Source organism: Patiria miniata, unplaced genomic scaffold, assembly GCF_015706575.1.
Source record: "Patiria miniata isolate m_02_andy unplaced genomic scaffold, ASM1570657v1 HiC_scaffold_29, whole genome shotgun sequence".
NCBI classification, from domain to species: domain Eukaryota; kingdom Metazoa; phylum Echinodermata; class Asteroidea; order Valvatida; family Asterinidae; genus Patiria; species Patiria miniata.
The window spans coordinates 10,339,362-10,358,470 of NW_024037068.1; the positions used below are offsets into that span (position 1 = coordinate 10,339,362).

Genomic DNA, 19,109 nt, shown 5'->3' on the forward strand with positions numbered 1-19,109 from the left:
TTGAATGATGAGTTTTGCTTAATACTTAAAGATCCAGAGAGGTATTTTACAAGCCTTTGACATTTCCTTTCTCAACCACTGAAATTACAGTATCCACGTATACGATATAACAAATATCATTTTTGCTGGTATCTTGGACCCAATAAAATGGCTCTTCTTATCATCAGCCAAACAAAAACATTTTGTGCTAATGGCTATTGAATTTTACAATCAGACAATTCTACTTCAGTTGATGGTAATTTGCATATGTTGTTGATACAGGAGGAACTCACAGAAATGAAGGAGCAGCTGCAGATGTACGAGTCGGCCATGGAGCTGGGCGTCATGGCAACCAAGTCACCGGAATCTATACACACATCCAAGTCCTTCGCTGTCAGGAACCTGGCCAAGTCTGACTGGAAGACGCCACAAAGTTCCAGGTAAAATGCGCTCCATATTTTTCGTTTTTAAGTCTTTCATTTTTCCATTACAATCAGATTAAAGTCCTAAAGGGAACATGATTTTCTAGATATCGTGTATCCCATGAAATGTTCTCACAGTTTACTCAAAAAGATTTCGTAAACTTTTAACCGCAACTTCAGGCCAGCAAAACAGAAATGACTTAAAAGCATTGCCACTATGGCTCCATGTATGCGCGAACAAGAGAGGGCGCTTTTTAAACACTTTCGAGAGCCGAGTGGACAGGACACACATCATGCGCAGACACTCTTGTTTTACTATGCTCCCAAGGACAATGCTTTGTGTTTCCCTTTGTCCCTGTAATATAAACTCTCCCCCTAGACTAAGCACACGAACCTATTACAGAGGACTGTTTTCAACAAAGGACCCAATGCCCGAGGACTTAAAGGATCTGTTGTTCTCCCTTTGTGTGTCGGTCCTTGGGGCTTATGTATTATTATTAAATTATTAAATGGTTTTATTTTACTCTCCCATTGCAGCCCGAAGGCTGAATTGTGGGCAGGTTTACACTAAAAACATTTTAAAAATAGACAGAGGTAAAAACTGTATGCATTACAATAAAAATAATTACAAGACCGGTAAAAAATTATAATGGGAGTTAAAAAATAATGCATGTAACAACAAGAATGGAGGTACACAATGAAAGAGTTTAAAAAAAAAAATGACAAAAAAAGTTGGGAAAACAAACATGGAGAAATAGATTGCTCAGATTACAAAAAAAAAATTAATAAATGAGGATAAATATCACACCAGGATATGAAACATAAAGCTTAGTTGGTATTCAGAAGGTTGGTTAAGAATGGGATTGCACTATTCTTGTATCGGTTGGTTCGACATCGAGGGATTGACAGGGTGTTGGTATTGCGGAGATTGTTTGATCTTTTGGGTGGGAGCCAGTCACGGTATTTATGAGATGAGAGAAGGTTTTTACCAAACTTTAAACAGATATGATCACGTCTTTGCTGGAGAGAGGGGATTTGTAACCTATTAGACATAAGGTCATAGGGAACGTGCTCGCAAACATCAATGGAAAGGACATACTGGTTCACAAAGCCATAGCGTCTTCACATTAGCATCAGGCGTCGTCGGCGGTGCATTCGAGTGTCTCTCCCAGTGGTCTCCCCCAACTCTCTCTTTGTAACCGTTGAGGGGGTACTTGTGCACGGAGCCCTTTCTCCTGGTGCTCATGCTAGCACGAACGGAGCAAAAAAGTTTGTGCACCATGTCCACATGAACCAGTGTGCTCAAGCGATTGTGTCTCCCAAGGAGCTCTCAATGCTCTTCATTCACGGAGTCCGGCATCCTACCATTTTGATTTCAGGTCGTCGTCAGATCGGCCCCCAAGCTGTCCCCGGAGGACCTGGTGCAGGGCCTGCGGAAGGAGCTGGAGCGTTCCCTGCAGAGTAACCGCACCAAGCGCGCACAGGTCTCCAAGCTGCAGGCAGACCTCAGGGCAGCCAGGACGGATCTGGAGGCAGGGAAGACTAGGCTGCTGGGCATGGAGACTACTGCCAAGGATAAAGAGGTAAAACAAGGTTAGGCCAAAAAATATTCGGTCTCTGGTCAGACCAAAGTTACGGAATTGACGCGGGGACGCAGCTTTTTTTTTTTTTTTTTTTGCTTTTTTTTTTTTCTTCAAGCTTGGATTGTACAGACAAGGTGGGGTACTATTTTGCTTTTTTGTGTCCTCATGTACATTGGTGTCCTCCATAATTTGCCTTGGTGCTCTCGATCATTTGCCTTGGTGCAATTTCCCATTCCTTGGTGCTCTTTGGTAAAAAAAAATGAGAAGGTGCGGCAATAGAGGGCGCTGTTGGAGCTACCGCGGAACATTTTGGGAAAAAAAAGATTGACGCGCATGATTAAAATCGACGCTCCGCGCTGACCAGAGACCGACTTTTTTTTTTTGGCCTTACAGATCAATGCCAGGATTTGTTAAAGGTCCCTCTTGAAATTTGGAATTCCTGAGATCTTACCATAAAGATGTCATTTACTATAAAGGTTTATGTAACACTCAAAAATGTGTATTTTACGTGGAGCCTTAGACAGATACAAAGATATCTTATACCCTATGTTGCTTTTTCGGTCCTCGGCATCCCCCAAACCCTCTGCCAATTACTTCAGGAGTTTTGGTTTTTCTCCTATCTCACCCAATCAGTCTCGCTGCTTCAGTCATAATAAATAGTATGAGAGTGAGTGAAATTGTGCCCACTTTAACACGCACTGAAGAGTTAAAATTCTGGGTCCGGTTTTATGAATGCTGACAAAATAAATTTGCTTCTGAAAATGTGTCTGTGAACCCTTAAATAGAGCCGTCAGATAGTCTCTTGAGTTTATTGAGGGTTGTTGTCATTTCAAGCAAGACTGCTTCCTTCATGAACAGGTTCGATTTAAGGTCCTGGAAGCCCAGCTGGAGACTACCAAGGCTTCACCCACGCCGAAAGAGCCACATCCAGACGTCTCCAAGATGAGATTGACAAACTGCGGACGGAGAAGGAAGATATGAGCAAGACGCTGGAAGCACTCAAGGCGGAGGAGGGCCGCTTGAATGAGGCCAACTCGGACTTGAAGAAACAGATGGTACAGATGGTGACAGAGTGGGATCAGGATAAGAAGATTGACTTGGAGAGGTAAGGAAAGGCTCTCTCCTTCGTACATAATGAGCAGGGCCCAATTTCACGGCGCTGGTAAGCACACGATTTTCTGCTAACAGAGTCTCCGTCTATTTCATGGAGACCATAAGCATAAGCACAGCAAAAGGCACGCTTACTTCCGAGGAAAAATTTGCTTAACTTAGTGACGTAACAATAGAAATCTCCATGCACGCGCGACCGTTAGCACACAAACGCCGTGAAATAGTGCTTAAGGTTAGCAAATTTTTCTGCTATGCTAAACACAGCTTTTCTGCTAACTGTTAAGCAGCGCCGTGAAATTGGGCCCAGAGTGCTCACAGTTGAGCACAGGCAAAATCACAGAGTTGTGAATTAGTCATCACAAGTCATACCTAGGTAAATCAAAACTCATCCAGTCTGAAGTCAGTGTTTCAAACAAGCTTTGACAAAGGCATTCCTTAATCAGCGTTCATTCCTTTTCAGTTGTCACTCATGAATTTAGTTGTGATTGGACTCTTGATGGACTTTTTACAACTATGGGAGACACAGAGAACTAGAAAAACTGCACTCGCCATTTTTTCCACTTAGCATATAAATCACAGCGTAAACTTGTAGTAATCACCATTTCAAATTAACAAGACGATCCATATGAATTGTTGTGTCTACTATAAACAGTTTATTAAAAAGTTTGTTGGTTCATCATTGATGAATTGATATTTTATTGACCGTTGACAGAGTGCAGAAGACATGTCTTCAGCTCCACGAGGACTCGTCGCGTCATCTCAGGGAGGAGCTGGCGACAGAGTTCCAATCGGAGAGAGACATGCTGAAGGAGGCTCATCAACACCAGCTGCAGGAACTCAGGTACGCCACAGCGACGACTGAAATCTTCCCAACTTTGGCATGGACTTTGTGTTATATAGAGTACATGGCAGTCTTGGGAAGAGATGAGATTTTCCTTCTGGCCTTCAAAGTGCCTTATTTTGCCCTAACCCTTTTCTCCTGAACTCCAATCCTTTGATTCATAGCACTTGTAGCATTGTCGCAAACCCAAAGAATCTTGTGGAGAGAAAGGAAGAAAAGTCAAATTTTTTTTGAGGTAGAGGAAAATTCAAGATTAACATTCTGGGGAAATCTAAGGAATCAAATAGGGATTAAAAACCCTATCCGCTTGTCTTCCTGGGTAGTGTTCAAACTGGCCAACAGAGGTGAAAGGCTTGGGAAGGGCCACTGAGCCAACCTGACTCTGGAAATATTAAAAGGGCATCCCTTTTTATTTCTATGGTTCTCATTTCCCCGACCGACCCTATTTTGGGCTTATGACCCAAGAAAAAAAAAAAAAACGTTGTTAGGCCCCCCAAAAAAATATATTTGGTCTCGGGTCAGACCAAAGTTCCGGAATTGACGCGGCCACACGGCCACACGGGGTACTACTTTGCTTTTTTTGGTGTCCTCATGTACATTGGTGTCCTCCATAATTTGCCTTGGTGCTTTCATCATTTGCCTTGGTGCAATTTCCCATTCCTTGGTGCTCTTTGGTAAAAAATTGAGGAGGTGCGGAAATAGAGGGCGCTGTTGGAGCTACCGCAGAATATTTTTGGGGAAAAAAAAGATCGACGTACATGAAAAAAATCGACGCGCGCGCTGACCAGAGACCGACTTTTTTTTTTCTTGGCCTTACCGCCACCCCTGTGTGGTACCTCATTAGCAAAAAAATTAACAAACGAAAAACAATTGAATATATACTTCAGGCAATCAGGCTTTATGTTATTTGAAGAGCTACTGAAAATGAATACAAGAATGTTACGCGAAGTACGGCGGCTGATAGCAACCAGTGGAATCCCAGAAGATGAGAGGAAGTTTTGAGATAATCGGATTAGAAATTAAAGTTTGGTTTGTGTCTGTGCTAGATCGGAGTTGGAGCAAGCTCAGAAGGAGCTAGACGCGGTTAAGGGACTCTACATTGATGTGTGTGAAGAGAAGAACAAGATCGAGGATACCGTCACCAAGACACTGAGGGCTGAAGCTTCTCAACAACTAGAAGCAGTGAGAAAATCAAACTTTCTTTTCATTATTTACCCCCAAACAGTCCCCCCCCCAAAAAAATAATAATAATATTTGGAAAAAACATCTGGCAGTGTGAGAGAAATGATAATGGTCGGGGTGATGTCTTGAAAAATTTAGCGTGGGTTCCTTCACTCCGATCATGGGACTCTGCAGTTATGGCCACAGCCTTGCGGCAAACTTATTCAATGTGACTGCCACGTTGTTTCTGCGTAAACTAAGGTGTCCCTTTGGAGAGTTGAATGCACCTGTTTCTCCGCACCCAGTATAATTAGGTGATGAAGTGCCTTTACTTAATCGTACTGTTACACATCTTAAACAGTAGAGAACAGCATAGTGCTTTGAGCCCCCTTTGACTAGTCCTGTGATCATAGTGAAAAGCCAATACTGAGGTGGTATGATGCTAAGGTATTGGTTGTATGAACACCAATACTCCTTTGACCAAAAGGTTGCCAAAATGTTACCCGCAAATTAAGTACAAGTGTGATATGTGTGGATGAGGTACAACATCAGTAGTAACTTGTGATCGTGGTTCACAAATTTGTCTGTTGCGATGGTTGGGTATTATCCAACTAGTTCCCGCACAGACCCAAACCACCCAAACTACTCCCTAAAAGGCCCCAAACTGTCCAGTAGTGTATGGTTTTATATTAAAGTTATCAGGGAATGAATACATTGTAATACAATGTAATACACTGTAACACAATGTAATACCATGCATGTCTTTATTGCTCAGGCCAAGGAGGCTTGGCAAGCCCAGCATGATGCAGCCGTGAAGGAGCTCAGAGATTCCTTGGAGAGTAGTCACCGAGCAGAATTGGTGATGGCTAAGAGCGGCTGGAGACAAGAGGCGGAGGAGGAGAATAAGAAGACAGTAGAGGAGCAGGTAGGAAAGATTGTAGAATTTACATCTTTAAACTTAATTCCCCCGGCATTTTTTTTACGGCCCTTACCGATTTCCCCTCACTCTTCCCCAAATAGTAGTCACTGTGTAAGGAATCGTTACTCAAGAGGCATCAAGTTCCATGCTGCTGGGCCGTGCCTTCCTCAATTCTCAAAATTCTTCCATAGCTCCTGATGGGTTTTGAAGCATGTCACAGTGTTAGATTAAGGAAAGGCTACTAAAATCAACCTAGGAATACTTGACCTAGTTCTGAACCTGTCGAATACGGAAAACATTTACAGGGCCTTTCAATACCATTGTTGAATTGATGCACCATACCTCTGCCATCAAGCAAAGTCAATTTTACTCAACACTCAAACCCAAAAGTGAAGATCTCCAAGATAACAGAGATCTTCAGTGATTCTTCGCATGCTATTATAGTATTGCCACCCACACCTCACCAAGTGTAGCAGTGATATTCTTTCATGAAAGTTGATTTAATTGGTTTTTGTCATGTGATTTATTTAACAGTTGGCCCTAGCCAAAGCTGAGTGGACCGAGGCAGCGCGCAAGGAGGCTGGGAATAGCGCCCTCACTGCTGCCGATGCCGAGTGGCGAGTCAAAATGGAGACTGAGCTGGAACAGAGAGTTGAGCAAGGTGTGTGCTGACTATGTCTGTTATGACGTTGAGGTTCTGATGGACTTTTGTAGGTTTCAATTGAAAAAAATAGATAAATAAATAGAAGCAGAATCTGAATTGCGAAGGACGCAGCTACAACATGTTCGAGCTGAAGGCATGTAAAGGTCCCTGAGGCAGCCACCATACGACCCATGTCTTAGCACGAAGCACAGCCCGATCGAAAGTGCTGATTTTTGCAGAGTGAGAAAAACAGTAGAATCTGAGAATCCAACCCTGGCTACAGCAGTGAGAGGCAAACGTTTTTTGCACTACGCCACCCATGTCACAGAGTGTGGTGTTGTACTCTCTTCTCAAACGAGGCAACTTTCTGGCCATTTGTACTAGGCAATCTCTGAGGGGAAACGACGGGCAAATTCTGAGGAGTTTGCTCCGATGAATTTCTATATTAACTGTTGGAAAAGTTCCTTTTTTAATAGCTTGCAAGGCATTCAGTTTCCTCCATGTTGCCTGCACACGTGGCCTTCTGTGACTTGGATGTTTAGTTCAGCTGAGTTTAGCCTTAGCTTGTTGGGTCCTTGTACTTTATTATAATTTTCAAAAATTTGATGTAGTGGAAATTCAAACTGTTTTTTTAATTCACTTGAACAATGATTGAAACATTTCAATTGACTCATTCTCTCAAATTTGAGGAAGTTTTCATTAGTAACTGGATAAAACTGTACTTGTCCTTTCAAAGTTTGGCAATATCGATGAAAGGTTTGAAAAACTTCAGATATAATTGTTTTGTTTTTCTCCATGCAGCCAAGAAAGATCTGGAAACCAACCACCAAGAGCAGCTTAGCAAGCAGAAGGAGCGGCTACAGGCCGAGCACGAGGGGAACAAGGCTGGGGCTGTCCTGATGGCTATGGCTAAGGCTAAGACTGAGTGGATGAAGGCTGCCGAGGCTGAGCATGTGATGGACAAGGCAGGGGCTATCCAGACGGCTGTGGCTAAGGCTCAGACTGAGTGGATTAAGGCTGCCGAGGCTGGCACCAAGGAGAAACTGAAGAAGGCTATTGAGATGGCTAGGGAACAGTGGATGCAAGAAGGTGTGCAAAGGACTAGTACCCATCTAATCTTACATCATGGCTTCATTCGAACGACTTGGCTACGTCTGGAAGTAGCACTGTGTCTATGGGGAGCGGCTGCAGCCTCTTCCCATAGACACATGTGTAATTGCAAGCCGTAGCCAAGTAATTCAGACACGGCTTATGACTCACAAATCGAGTTTGGAACCACAAGGCCTTAAACACACTAAAACACTGAAAACTTCTAAGATTCATACTGAATCAGTCCAATCTACGACTGCTGCAATAGGCCACGTCCAAATCTCTTGTCTGGAGCTGTTGGCTAGGTCTTTGTCGTTTACAACTGTGTGAGCAAATGCTGACCATAGCCATGGTCATAGCTCTAGATACCTGTTAGACACAGCCTTAGACTTGAATCGGCCAACTGACTTTTCCGTAAGAAGGCAAGAGGTCGTGGGTTCGAGTCCCACCCGAGCAGGCATGTTAATTGTTTCCTCTGAGCGTACAGTGCTTATAAAATTACGTCGGTAAGGGGCAGAATACAACAATCATTACATGTGTGGTTTTTATTTTTACAGATCCTGAAAAGAGACTGGACGAAGCTATCTCGGCTGCAAGACGACAGTGGACCGACGAGAAAGTGGACTGGGAAAAAGTCAAAGAAGAGTGGATGAAAGAAAAGGGAGAAGAAGAAATCACAAAGGTACAATAAAAGAAAAATGCTTCCCTTATAAAGTTAATGCTTAATTTTGCTACTTATTCGAAGACTACTTTTATTACTTATTCGAGCATTTTTTTTTTCACTTATTCAAGGATTACTTAATTTGATTTACTGGCAGGGAATAACGATTCTAGAGAACGATCGAATGACTTGATTATGTGATTTGTTGTTTGGGGAGCATTTTCAATAACTTTTGGCTCTTGCCTGTCAAGCTTAGTGGCTTCAACTTGGAATTCTCAGGAAAGGAAGGGTGTGTGAATTAATTATTCTATTTAAAAAAGTGGAACATTGTGGTTTTGACTGTATTCCTGAATTCAGTCGTTAAACATTTTTTTGGCAACCATGAACAGAAACTATTCCAAATTATCTTGCTTATCTCTGCCCAAGTTGGATGATCTTGGGCAGAGACAGGCCAAGATCATTTGTGAAAACTCCTTTCTACCCCAAAGGAGCCCTCTATTTATTTCTGTAAGATTATTCCGTAAGTTTGAAAGAAAGAAAAAAAACCGAAACCTTTCCTATTCATCGACTTCTGTCTTCGGCATAGTAGCTGAGATTGTAATCCATGACTTGTTTCAGACCTTAAGATACATTATTATTTGTGCAACCAAGAACAAAGAAACTAATCCTATCCATCTTGAATCTTGGACAGGGAGTAGCAGAGCGAACAAAGTCACTTGAGTCCAAACACCTGACAGACATCACCAACCTGCAAGCAATCCTGGAGCAGGGAAGACAGAAGATGAAGCAAGAGGCAGAGAGGGACAGAGCAGCTGCCGTGGAGGAAGCCAAGACACGGATGGAGAAGGAACACCAGCGAGTCATGGAGGAGATGCTGAGAGATGCTCAAACAAAGGCAGAGAAGGACCAAGTACGGGATACTCAAATCAGATTTTGGAACTTAAAAAATCTGTCATTTATTTTAGGAAGTTAAAAAAAGCAGTTCGTGATTACCAAAATTAAATTGACGAAGAACTAAAATGTGTGTTCCTTATCTGAGGTTTTTTTTGTTTTGTGAACTTCTGTTTTGAAAAAGTTTGGGCATTTTGCCAATTTTTGTGAAAAACATGGGGAAATATCATGTTGACTGATAAGAAATTGTCAGGAAAGTGTGTTCAAATTACAATTAAACAAAAAGGCCCCCTTTGACGAAAGTGGGGCAGACAAATGTGCCAGGGGCTAGCTGGATCTGCGCTTGCAAGTGCTCAGATACTGTTTTCCTGGCAAAGTCTTCATGTTGAAACACGTTACGAAGGAATTTGGTGTTTGATATTGTTCAAATTTGGGAACATTTGTTGTTCATTTATGTCATAGTTTACTAAGCTCTTTGATATTGTCTTTGATATTTTGTGGTTTTTGTGCATGAGGCTTTGTATCAATTTAGACTCTAGACACAACTTAATGCACTTGTCATTAAATATTTGTGATTGTCATTTAAATTCACAATCCGTCTTTAAAAATGTCTGTATTAGGTTGACTAAATGTTTACATGAATGTATTACACACTTTTGTATTCATTGCATTCTTCCCTGTTTAATTTGTAACACAGAGTCAACGTTTGGAGCGTGCATCCAATGATTGGCAGTCCAGACTGGATGAGGAAATCAACTCACGGCAAGACGCAATCAACAAGGCATTGCAGGAGGCACAGGACCAATGGCAAAAGGTAAATCTATTAGTTCATGTACTGCCCCAAACCGCCCCAAACCGCCCTACCTGTTCCAGCTGCACAGGAGGCGCAGAACCAATGGCAAAAGGTAAATCCATTATTTCATGTACTGCCCCAAACCGCCCCAAACCGCCCTACCAGGGCCCAATTTCACGGCACTGCTTAGCACAAAAATTTGCTTAGCACAATAAAAGTCTGGCTTATAAAAGCAGGTTACCCGCCAAAACTCCATGTGATATTCATGCTAAGCGAACAAAAGCTGAATACTAATCACAAGCAATATATTTCACATGGAGTTTTTTTGGCTGGTAACCTGCTTTATAAGCCAGATTTTTTTTATGCTAAGCAAATTTTTGTGCTTAGCAGCGCCGTGAAATTGGGCCATGTTCCACCTGTACTGGCCCAAACCATCCAGCACTCTATGGCTGTCTGAATTTATCAGGGAATAAATACATTGTAATACAATGTAGTACAATGTAATACATTGTAGTAAAGGTCCTTACAATCCCCCAGGTGTATTGGAGGGAGTTACTGGATTCAAGAAGGAAGAACCAAGTCACAATTCTTTTTCAATAGGTTTGATGCCATTGATTTTTGCAAAGTGATGAGGGTTGGTTTTTTTTGAAAAATTGTGGAAGGTTCCTTATCATAGCAAACTTGCCGCAAGAGTGAGGCTGAAAAAGTTAGATGGACACAATAACTTTTTATCCCAAAAGAAAGTGTTGTCATGCCTCACGTCAGTGCCAAATGTGTGATTTTTTTCCCACTTTTTTAAAAAAAAATTATTTTTTTATTTTTTTAAAGTGAGAAAAAATGTAATTTTAGTTATGTGTTTTTTGCAGGAGAAGCAAGACATGCTGGATGCTCAGAAGGCTGCCTTGGTTGCCCTGACGGCCGAGACTGAAGCTGATCAGGAAGAGCTGAGATCCCAATATGAGGCGGAGCTAGAGAGGGGAATAGAGGAGGCGGTCCGCTCAGCGAGAGATCAGTGGTCCAAGGTCAGATTGAATGACAACCTCCGAAAACACTTGTGTGTATGTGCAGATGAATTTGAAATTGGCATTAAAGCTGAAAATGTGATGAGCCATTGCAGGACATCGAAGACCTTTGACTTTTTCAGCCTCGACACAAAAGGGCGCACAGATGCCCTCAGTTCATTGCTAATTTGAAATTCAGTAATTGTTTGGCTACTTGTGTGAGAAGTACATTAGGCCAATATATTGAACATTGCAAAAAGTGAACATTTGTTTATAAAAAACATGATCCTGCAGGATCTGTGCACAAATAACCCCCACCCCACCCAATTCCCCCAACCTAATTCCCCCCCTCCCCAGTTAGGAAATGTCATTGCTCTAGATTGCTCCCCATCCCCTGCTTAGAATCAAAGGACAAGCGACCCATGTTTAGAGTAGACGATTGTGAGCAATCCTTCATCTTTAAAGCTATAGTCCATCATTTGTAATTAGTGCATTTTGTTCGTTTGAAGCAACAAAAGTGTTCAAAATCTAATGAAGGATACTGAGCAACTAACCTGATGAAGTTTCAGCTAAGCTTCAGCTGTACATTCCGAGAAAAGCAGCATTCTAAGATCTCAATTTCAAATCAAAAGTTACTGAATCATGTTTTGAATTGTTTTGAATTGCAGCTATACGCGGCGTCGCGCACTCGGATCCGACGAATTATAACAACCGCGCGCGCGTGTGCGTCGTTCCAATACTTGTGCGCGCTGCGCTGAATAACAAAACGAACTACTAATTTAAATTTTCCTATGGTGCTTCTTAAGAATCACCGTTGGAAATGCCTTCTTTTGTTGATTACTTCAAAATGACAGCTTCCCAGAAAGAATAATTTCACAGGGAGTTTAGTTCCCTTACTATCTTTCAACCAAGTTTGTTTTTCAACAGTAATTACACCAGTTACTTTTCGGATGGCTGCAAATGATGGACTATAGCTTTAAATCCTTTTCTTTACCATCGACAGAATTGCGATACTGAACTGAGGAAAGCTTGCGACGAGATCCTTGAGCGCAAGGAGCAGATCTGGAAGCAAGAACGCAACGACCTGCAAGAGCAGCTCAGCGACTCCGCCGCCCAGCTCCGCGACCACCAGCGACAGGCCGAACGCCACCGCCGCAAGCACGCCCTCGCCAGGCAGAAACTGGAGAAGGAGATCGAGTCGCTGCGAGAGCAGCTCCAGGACGCGGACCGGGAGCTGAAACAGACGGAGTACGGCCTACGACGGGAGCTGGAGCAGCTACAGGGGCGGCTGACGGGGGCCAACGCGGCCGCTGTCGAGGCCTTGGAGGCCAAGATGGCCGGGATGCAGAGGAGATATGAGGAGGAGCTACAAGCAGCCCGACGGCAGAGAGGAGACGGAGAGAAGATGGCTGATGCGGAAACACAGGTTAGCAAAGTTGTCAGTTTTTACTTAATTCTTTAAAAAGATTTCAAACTTACACCTAAAGAATTTAAAACTCATTTGGCTTTCTACAATTTATATTTATTTCTTGAGATAATTGATCCGACTTTCTCTTAATTTTTACTTTAAGCAGACAATCCATTTCTTTTATTTACCATATCCAAGTCAAGAAGTCGCTTCCCTCCGTACTTTGGAGTTCCATTTTTTACAATACCGTTTAAAGTAAGCATCTGCATTCTGATTCCTGTGAAGAAATGCTTGATGATTTTTTATTCTTTGCAGACCGTTGGGCAAAATGATGACAGCGTGTCAAGTGAAGCCTTGCAAGAAATTAAAGCTCACTACATCAGAACGGTCAAGAAAATCAAAGGTGAGTAAACTGAGGGTAAGGCCAAAAAAAAATATTTTTGGTCAGACCATAAGTTCCGGAATTGATGCGGGGATGCGTTTTTTTTTTTTTTTCTTGGCTTTTTTTTTCTTTTTTCTTCAAGCTTGGATTGTACAGACAAGGTGGAGTACTATTTTGCTTTTTTGGTGTCCTCATGTACATTGGTGTCCTCCATAATTTGCCTTGGTGCCAAAAATCAGCCGGGATCTGGCCACCAGCAATATAAATCCAATGACATTACGGCTGGTACCCTGTTTTTGCTAAGCAAATATTGTCTGTGCTTAGCAGCTCCACCAAATCGACAAGTAATTTTACTCTAGTTGATTTATTTAGCTTTTTTGGTGTTACCTAGTTAGTGAAATGCCGAGTAAAGCTATCAAACATCAGCAAGTATTTAGAATATATTCCCCTCACGCCAAATCTATTAGCCAAAGTCTATATCGCATCTTTGTTTTGCTGTGTGTGCAACAGTTGACGTAATGAAGCGAATGAATGACATGAGAGAGAACTGTCGACACACCGTGCACAGCGAAGTCATGAAGGAACGGCACAACACGGCCAAGAAGCTACGCAGATACTACCTAGAATGCCTACAGAAGTTCCTTGAAGAGGATCAGAATCAGACAGGGTAAGATTTGATGCCTTGTTCAAAACCTTTTGGCATTATTGTATAGAGGAGCCATCAAGGATTAGGAGCGTTCTTGAATACTTCTGCTTCATTTCCTAACTTTTCTTTGCCTCTTCAGTGCTGTCCGAGAGCTTATCAGAAAAAAAAATCACAAGCTTGCTCAGTTAAGGCTCGATCCCTAAACCTGTTAGTAGTGTACACATTTAACTTCTCGACCACTGAGCTTGCCAGAGTTAGCTTACTGAAGACTGTGTACATTAATCATTATCATGAAATTTCCATCGTTCGAAGTCTCACAGTTCCCTGTTACCTCTTGTCTGTGACAGGAATGGCAAGACCAAAGCCAAGTCCACGGCCAGCAAGCTTGCCGCCATGGCAAAGGCCTTGGAGCTTCCCCCGGACCAGCTGGCTACAAAGCTCCCACAACCGGTGGCATCAGCACAGGGTGACCCATCCAGGAGCCAAGAGAAAGACCCAGGTCCTAGCCAGAGTGCCAAGAGTGCCACGGGTAAAAACAAATCAACAGCCGTGGCAGAGACAGTTACTGAGGATAGACAACATCACCAGCCCAAGAGTGACGTGTCTCAAGGCCTGCCAGCCAAGGTAAGGCATCCGCATGTCTCCTCTAACAAGATCGCCAGCTACTCTACCTCTGGTCTCAGAAAATCTGCAAATGATCAGGCAATGCCGTCTTCAACACCCGACAGCTCATCAGACAGACTCGGAAGCGGGAGATCATCTGATGAATTCGGTCCCACGTCTTTGGGAAGTTCTTGGGACGAGATGGAGACTGGAATCGCACTCAGCAAGCTGCCCATTCAACCCAGAGAGTTCAATCCGAAACCGGAGCGACTGGCTTCCAAAAGCCACGGCAGAACAGAAGATAATCCTTCCCTCACAACTTCCTCATTATCAACAGGGAGTGTGTCTGCTAGATCTAGGGATAGCTCACCAGACAATTCATCCAGTGGTGCAAGAAAAGTGGTGTCCAACTCAAGCAGTAGATCAGTGACTCTTAAATCCAGGGAAAGCTCTCCTGATTCCTCCCCTGTTACTGCTCAGAGTACGGAGCATTCAAAGAACCAAGATGGATTCTCAGAACCGACACACAGGAATGTCACGAGCAACTCTGTCAGGAACTGGGTGACCGCAAAGTCACGAGAAAGCTCCCCAGAGTCTTCAGGCAATGGGTCTCCCGGATTGAGGTTTCCAACCAAGAATTACTCTGCCCCCTCCAAATCCAGCTCCAACATCACCGTCCGATCGCGGAGAAATGAGACGCCCTCTACGATTGGCCGAGACGGCAGTGTGTCACAGCACAGCCCTTTCAAGCGACCAATCACAGACCACAAGAGAAGTGCCGAGCCTAGGAAGGGTCCGGTGAAAGTCCCACCCCCGACTGAAAAGACGGCAGCGATGCTGGCGACCGTTTCCGCACCGACTCTCAGACAAGTGCTCCAAGTCACAAGACACACTGAGTTGCCTTCGCTAGGACCTTACAAAGCAACAGACATCTCGAGCGGTTCCCTTGACACTGTGTACAATGACCTGCCTGCGAGTCTGGGTACCATACAGGACTTCCCTCTCGACAACCCCCGGGATTTCCCGCTGGATAAAGTCGTCCGATTTGATGAGCCCCCTAGGGGAACTTTTGCCAAAAAAAGTAAAATTGAGTTAGAAAATACCCGAACAAAGCTCAGCGGTGTTTCAGGCTCAAGGAAATTTAATGGGGCATCTACCTTGCCTTCCATGTCAAACATTGGTTCTAAGAAATGGACGCTGAGATCTACTGATAAGTTAGAGTATTTACTACGACAGGATAGCGGATTTGAAAGTCCACAATTTGAAGAACAAATTGGCATGTAAATTATTAGTATTTTTTAAAAATCTGTCTTTGTTGTGTGTATGAGCAATTTCCCAATCTCTACATTGTACTTTTGAAAAAAAAATTCTGTTCACAGTGTTTATCAATTCCACTATGTAAAGACAAACCTCACATTGAGAAAAATGTACTCAAAATAGTTGTGCTGCAAGTTTCTGTATTTAAAATCGCAACAAATTTTTTAACAGATTTTATGCATTAAAAACAGCAAATGACACTAACGTGCATGATCAAATGTTAGGATATTGAACAATAAAGATTACCAGTTTTTTTTCACATGGAATTTTTAGCCTCAGTAATTACAGATTTCTAGATTTAATATGGAACTTCAGCAGTTTCTCTACTCAAACAAAAATACAACTGTTTGTTTCACAATAACCAGTCAACTTAAAGGTAGAGTTACTAGAGTACACCATTTGTAATTTGTGCATTTTGTTTGTTTGAACCAAACAAGTGCTCAAGATCTAAAGATGGGTGCTAAATAACTAAACCTGATGAAGTTTTAGCTCTGTGAATGCTGTATATTTAGAGAAAACAGAACATTTATTACATAACATAAACATAGTATTCTGGGTCTCGATTTCAATTCCAAAGTTGCCGAGTATCATATTTTGAATTGTGTCCTCCCATGACACAATCCCGAAATCAATTCAGGACATGATTCTCATTCACAGATTCGCACAATTGACCTATCGCCGTTTGCGAGTTAGCCACGCCCCTTAGACAACCCTATGGAGTTTTTGTACAAAAAGCTTTGTTTGTCTCAGAATTTGCGTGTTCCGCGTCCATTTGTATATTCCTTAATTGGACAATATTTCACAAGCTGCGTTGACGCGATTCCAACGCAATTCTACCGCGATAGGTCAATTTGCAAACCAACTACACAAATTAGAACGCAATGGGGCGGATTCGCAAAAAAATTCCAATAATGTGTCACTTGACACATCTTTGGAAATGACTTTCTTTCATTGTTTTCTTCAAAAGGACAGCATGCCAGAAGGAATAATTTCACAGGGAGTTTAGTGTCATTACTATCTTTAAACCAAGTGAGCTTTTTCAAAATAATTTGCTCGGTTACTTTTTGGATGGCTGTAAACGGTCTACTCTATCTTTAACAGGATCATCAAAAATGACAAATATGTAGATCACAGATGTAGCAAACTGTTTAAACATCAATTGGTGAACCGCAATGGTATAGTTTCTTTTTTAAAGTTTACCTTTTCAAGTAGGTTGCTGGAATTCTGTTACTATTTTCAGCTACCACTCTGTTTCCCCATGGGTCTCTGATGATTCAGACCTTCCACTGTAATGGCCTATTTTTTTGTCCAGGTCAACAAAATCCATGACAGCGGTCATCAGGGGTACGCCCACATTTTCTGTGCCACAACTTTCTGCACATGTATAGAAAGCGCTGCAAATGCTTAATGATACTGCTTTCTTTGACTGAAAGTATCCAGTGTCTAACTGTGCCTTACTGTAGATTAAAAGTGATGTATTATAGTTGTAAATAATAGCATAAAAAGTTTATTTATATATTTGTAATTGTAATTGATTGTTGATTTTTGAGTTGAAATAAAATAATTTAAATTGAAGATATTCATCAAGTTGTTACCCGAGCTATTTTGACGTTTTGAGTTATTCAACACCGTGCCCAGCTGTTAGTTGTGGTACAGATTTAAAGATTGTGTTTTGGTGAATGACATTGAACATCACATCTGTGTTCTGCACATGAAAACTAGAATGTACAGTGTTTGTTTATGGTGTACATTCGAGGACAAACATGTGCAACATCATCGATGAATTGAGGACAGGAACCAAATGGAGGACTCCTCGGGTAGAAAACATGTACAAAACCAATGAGAGCGGTTGCAAAAAAGTTGAGTATAAACAAAGGAAAAGGGAAGAGGAACAATAGAAAATCCTCGATTTACACCATAAACAAAACCGATACAGTCACTGTGTGGACATGTGAACAAAGATGTCCACATAATGCAGGTTGTGTTGACGTTCTGTGGACTAAGCCGTGTCCACATATTGTTTCGCCCTCTCTGGAAAAAAAATTGGGGTTGACAGAGTTTTCACAGTTTAAGTAAAGTTATTTTGTGTACCAAGTTTTCTTAACTACACGAAAACAAAGGAATGTCCACATAGCGTATGTAAAACAAATATGTGCGTTTGTGTGCATGTTCTGTAAAACATGGTCTAAAAATAGCACTGTCTAGCCTTTTTATTAGACTCTGAACAGAATAATAACACCATATTGACAGTAGAGTAGAAATTGCACATAAATCCAAACGTTTTGTTTGATTGATTTCAGGCAAACTGCACAATTTACATATGTGGTATGAATGGTACAATCTCTTCAAGCGGTTAAATCACTTGATTCAAAATGCTGGCACACTTCAGGCCCTTATCTCATTGATTTGGAAAAGAAGTCCGATATACATGTAGTCTGCTTGAAAAAGGTGAATTTCCTTTTATTTGAAAAATTGATAACACTTTTGAACTAGTCACTTACACTTCAAACAATTGTTCCAAAAAATGAATTTTAAATAAAGAAGTCTTTGGTTTGTTCGTGAGAGTTTCACTCGTCAAATCTTAAAACAATTTTCACAAGAATTTCTTTGTAGATCAAAATATACACATTATTTCTTAATCCACTCTTCACAGGAATGTGTGTATAAGCACAGACGTTGAATATCAAAATACATGTATAAAAAAAAATAACACCTCTTAAAACTCTTGACCATGGTTGTTACACTTTGAACGCTTTACATGAAACATGATTCAAAATAAAATATGAATACAAATTTATGAGTAAAAATGTTAAGGAGCGCTAATACTGAAAGAAATTTGCGTAGTTTTCATTATTGCAACCATTATTTGGCTAGAGGGATGTTTCAAAAAGCATGAAGTGAACTTGTTGAACAAAATCGGGATTTTTTGAACTAATTATTTGATTTTTTTTTTACCGAAAAGGTATTTATGAATGGGAATAAATATGTGCTCGGTCAGTATTTATCACTCTGTTTAAAGACCGCTTAGAGACTGGGTGCTGATAATTACCCTCGACTCCGGCTCGGGTAATTATCAGCACCCAGACTCTAAGCGGGTGCAAAGCACGCGAGCGCAATATGGGCGCGCCCGGCGTGCAATCTTCGAAATGCGCGCGCAGTACGCTGTGAATAGCCAATCAGCGTCACTTACGTCATCATCACGGCCAGGGGTTTGTGTAAGGAACGCGCACGTGCCCATGGAGTCGAGGCTGGTGCGTGAAGGTGTACTGCTCAACACCATGTGGGTGCAGACCAGTAAATCGGTCCGAAATTGCCTGCGCCGGCCAAATCACGATTTGCATGCCCTCAAAATCTTCGGTATTTGAGCATGCGGTGGGCCATGAACTTCAGGGTTTGTAAAAAATCTGGGTGGAAGCCGTGCACAGGACTGGGAGCGTGCAGTTCTGTGTAATTTTGATGTAATTTGGACCCTAAAAGCGCTCTATTTTGCAATGGAGTGTAGGCATCGTTTTTCAAAATGGCGATGGGCTTCAGGACTATTTTCAGGGGTGATCATCTTCAGATGAAAATTTCTCCTAAAAGTCATCAGTTGACCCCCCGAAAATTGAAAAGAAAATGAAAGATGATGAAATAAGCTTTAATTTGATGTATGTCTCGAAC

General features: G+C 42.0%; 1 protein-coding gene across 1 annotated transcript; it reads left to right on the forward strand.

Annotated features, from left to right (window-relative positions):
- Nucleotides 1-276: 276 nt before the first annotated feature.
- LOC119735159 (centrosomal protein of 152 kDa-like) lies at nucleotides 277-17,036 on the forward strand. Its single transcript, XM_038208863.1, is given in 18 exon segments — nucleotides 277-419; nucleotides 939-957; nucleotides 1,781-1,984; nucleotides 2,843-2,894; nucleotides 2,897-3,089; nucleotides 3,807-3,935; nucleotides 4,982-5,117; nucleotides 5,872-6,021; nucleotides 6,550-6,676; nucleotides 7,460-7,747; nucleotides 8,305-8,429; nucleotides 9,100-9,318; nucleotides 9,997-10,113; nucleotides 10,959-11,114; nucleotides 12,097-12,519; nucleotides 12,817-12,904; nucleotides 13,394-13,550; nucleotides 13,877-17,036. Coding segments are annotated over 18 exon segments (4,266 nt in total). The 3' UTR covers nucleotides 15,417-17,036.
- Nucleotides 17,037-19,109: the final 2,073 nt, after the last annotated feature.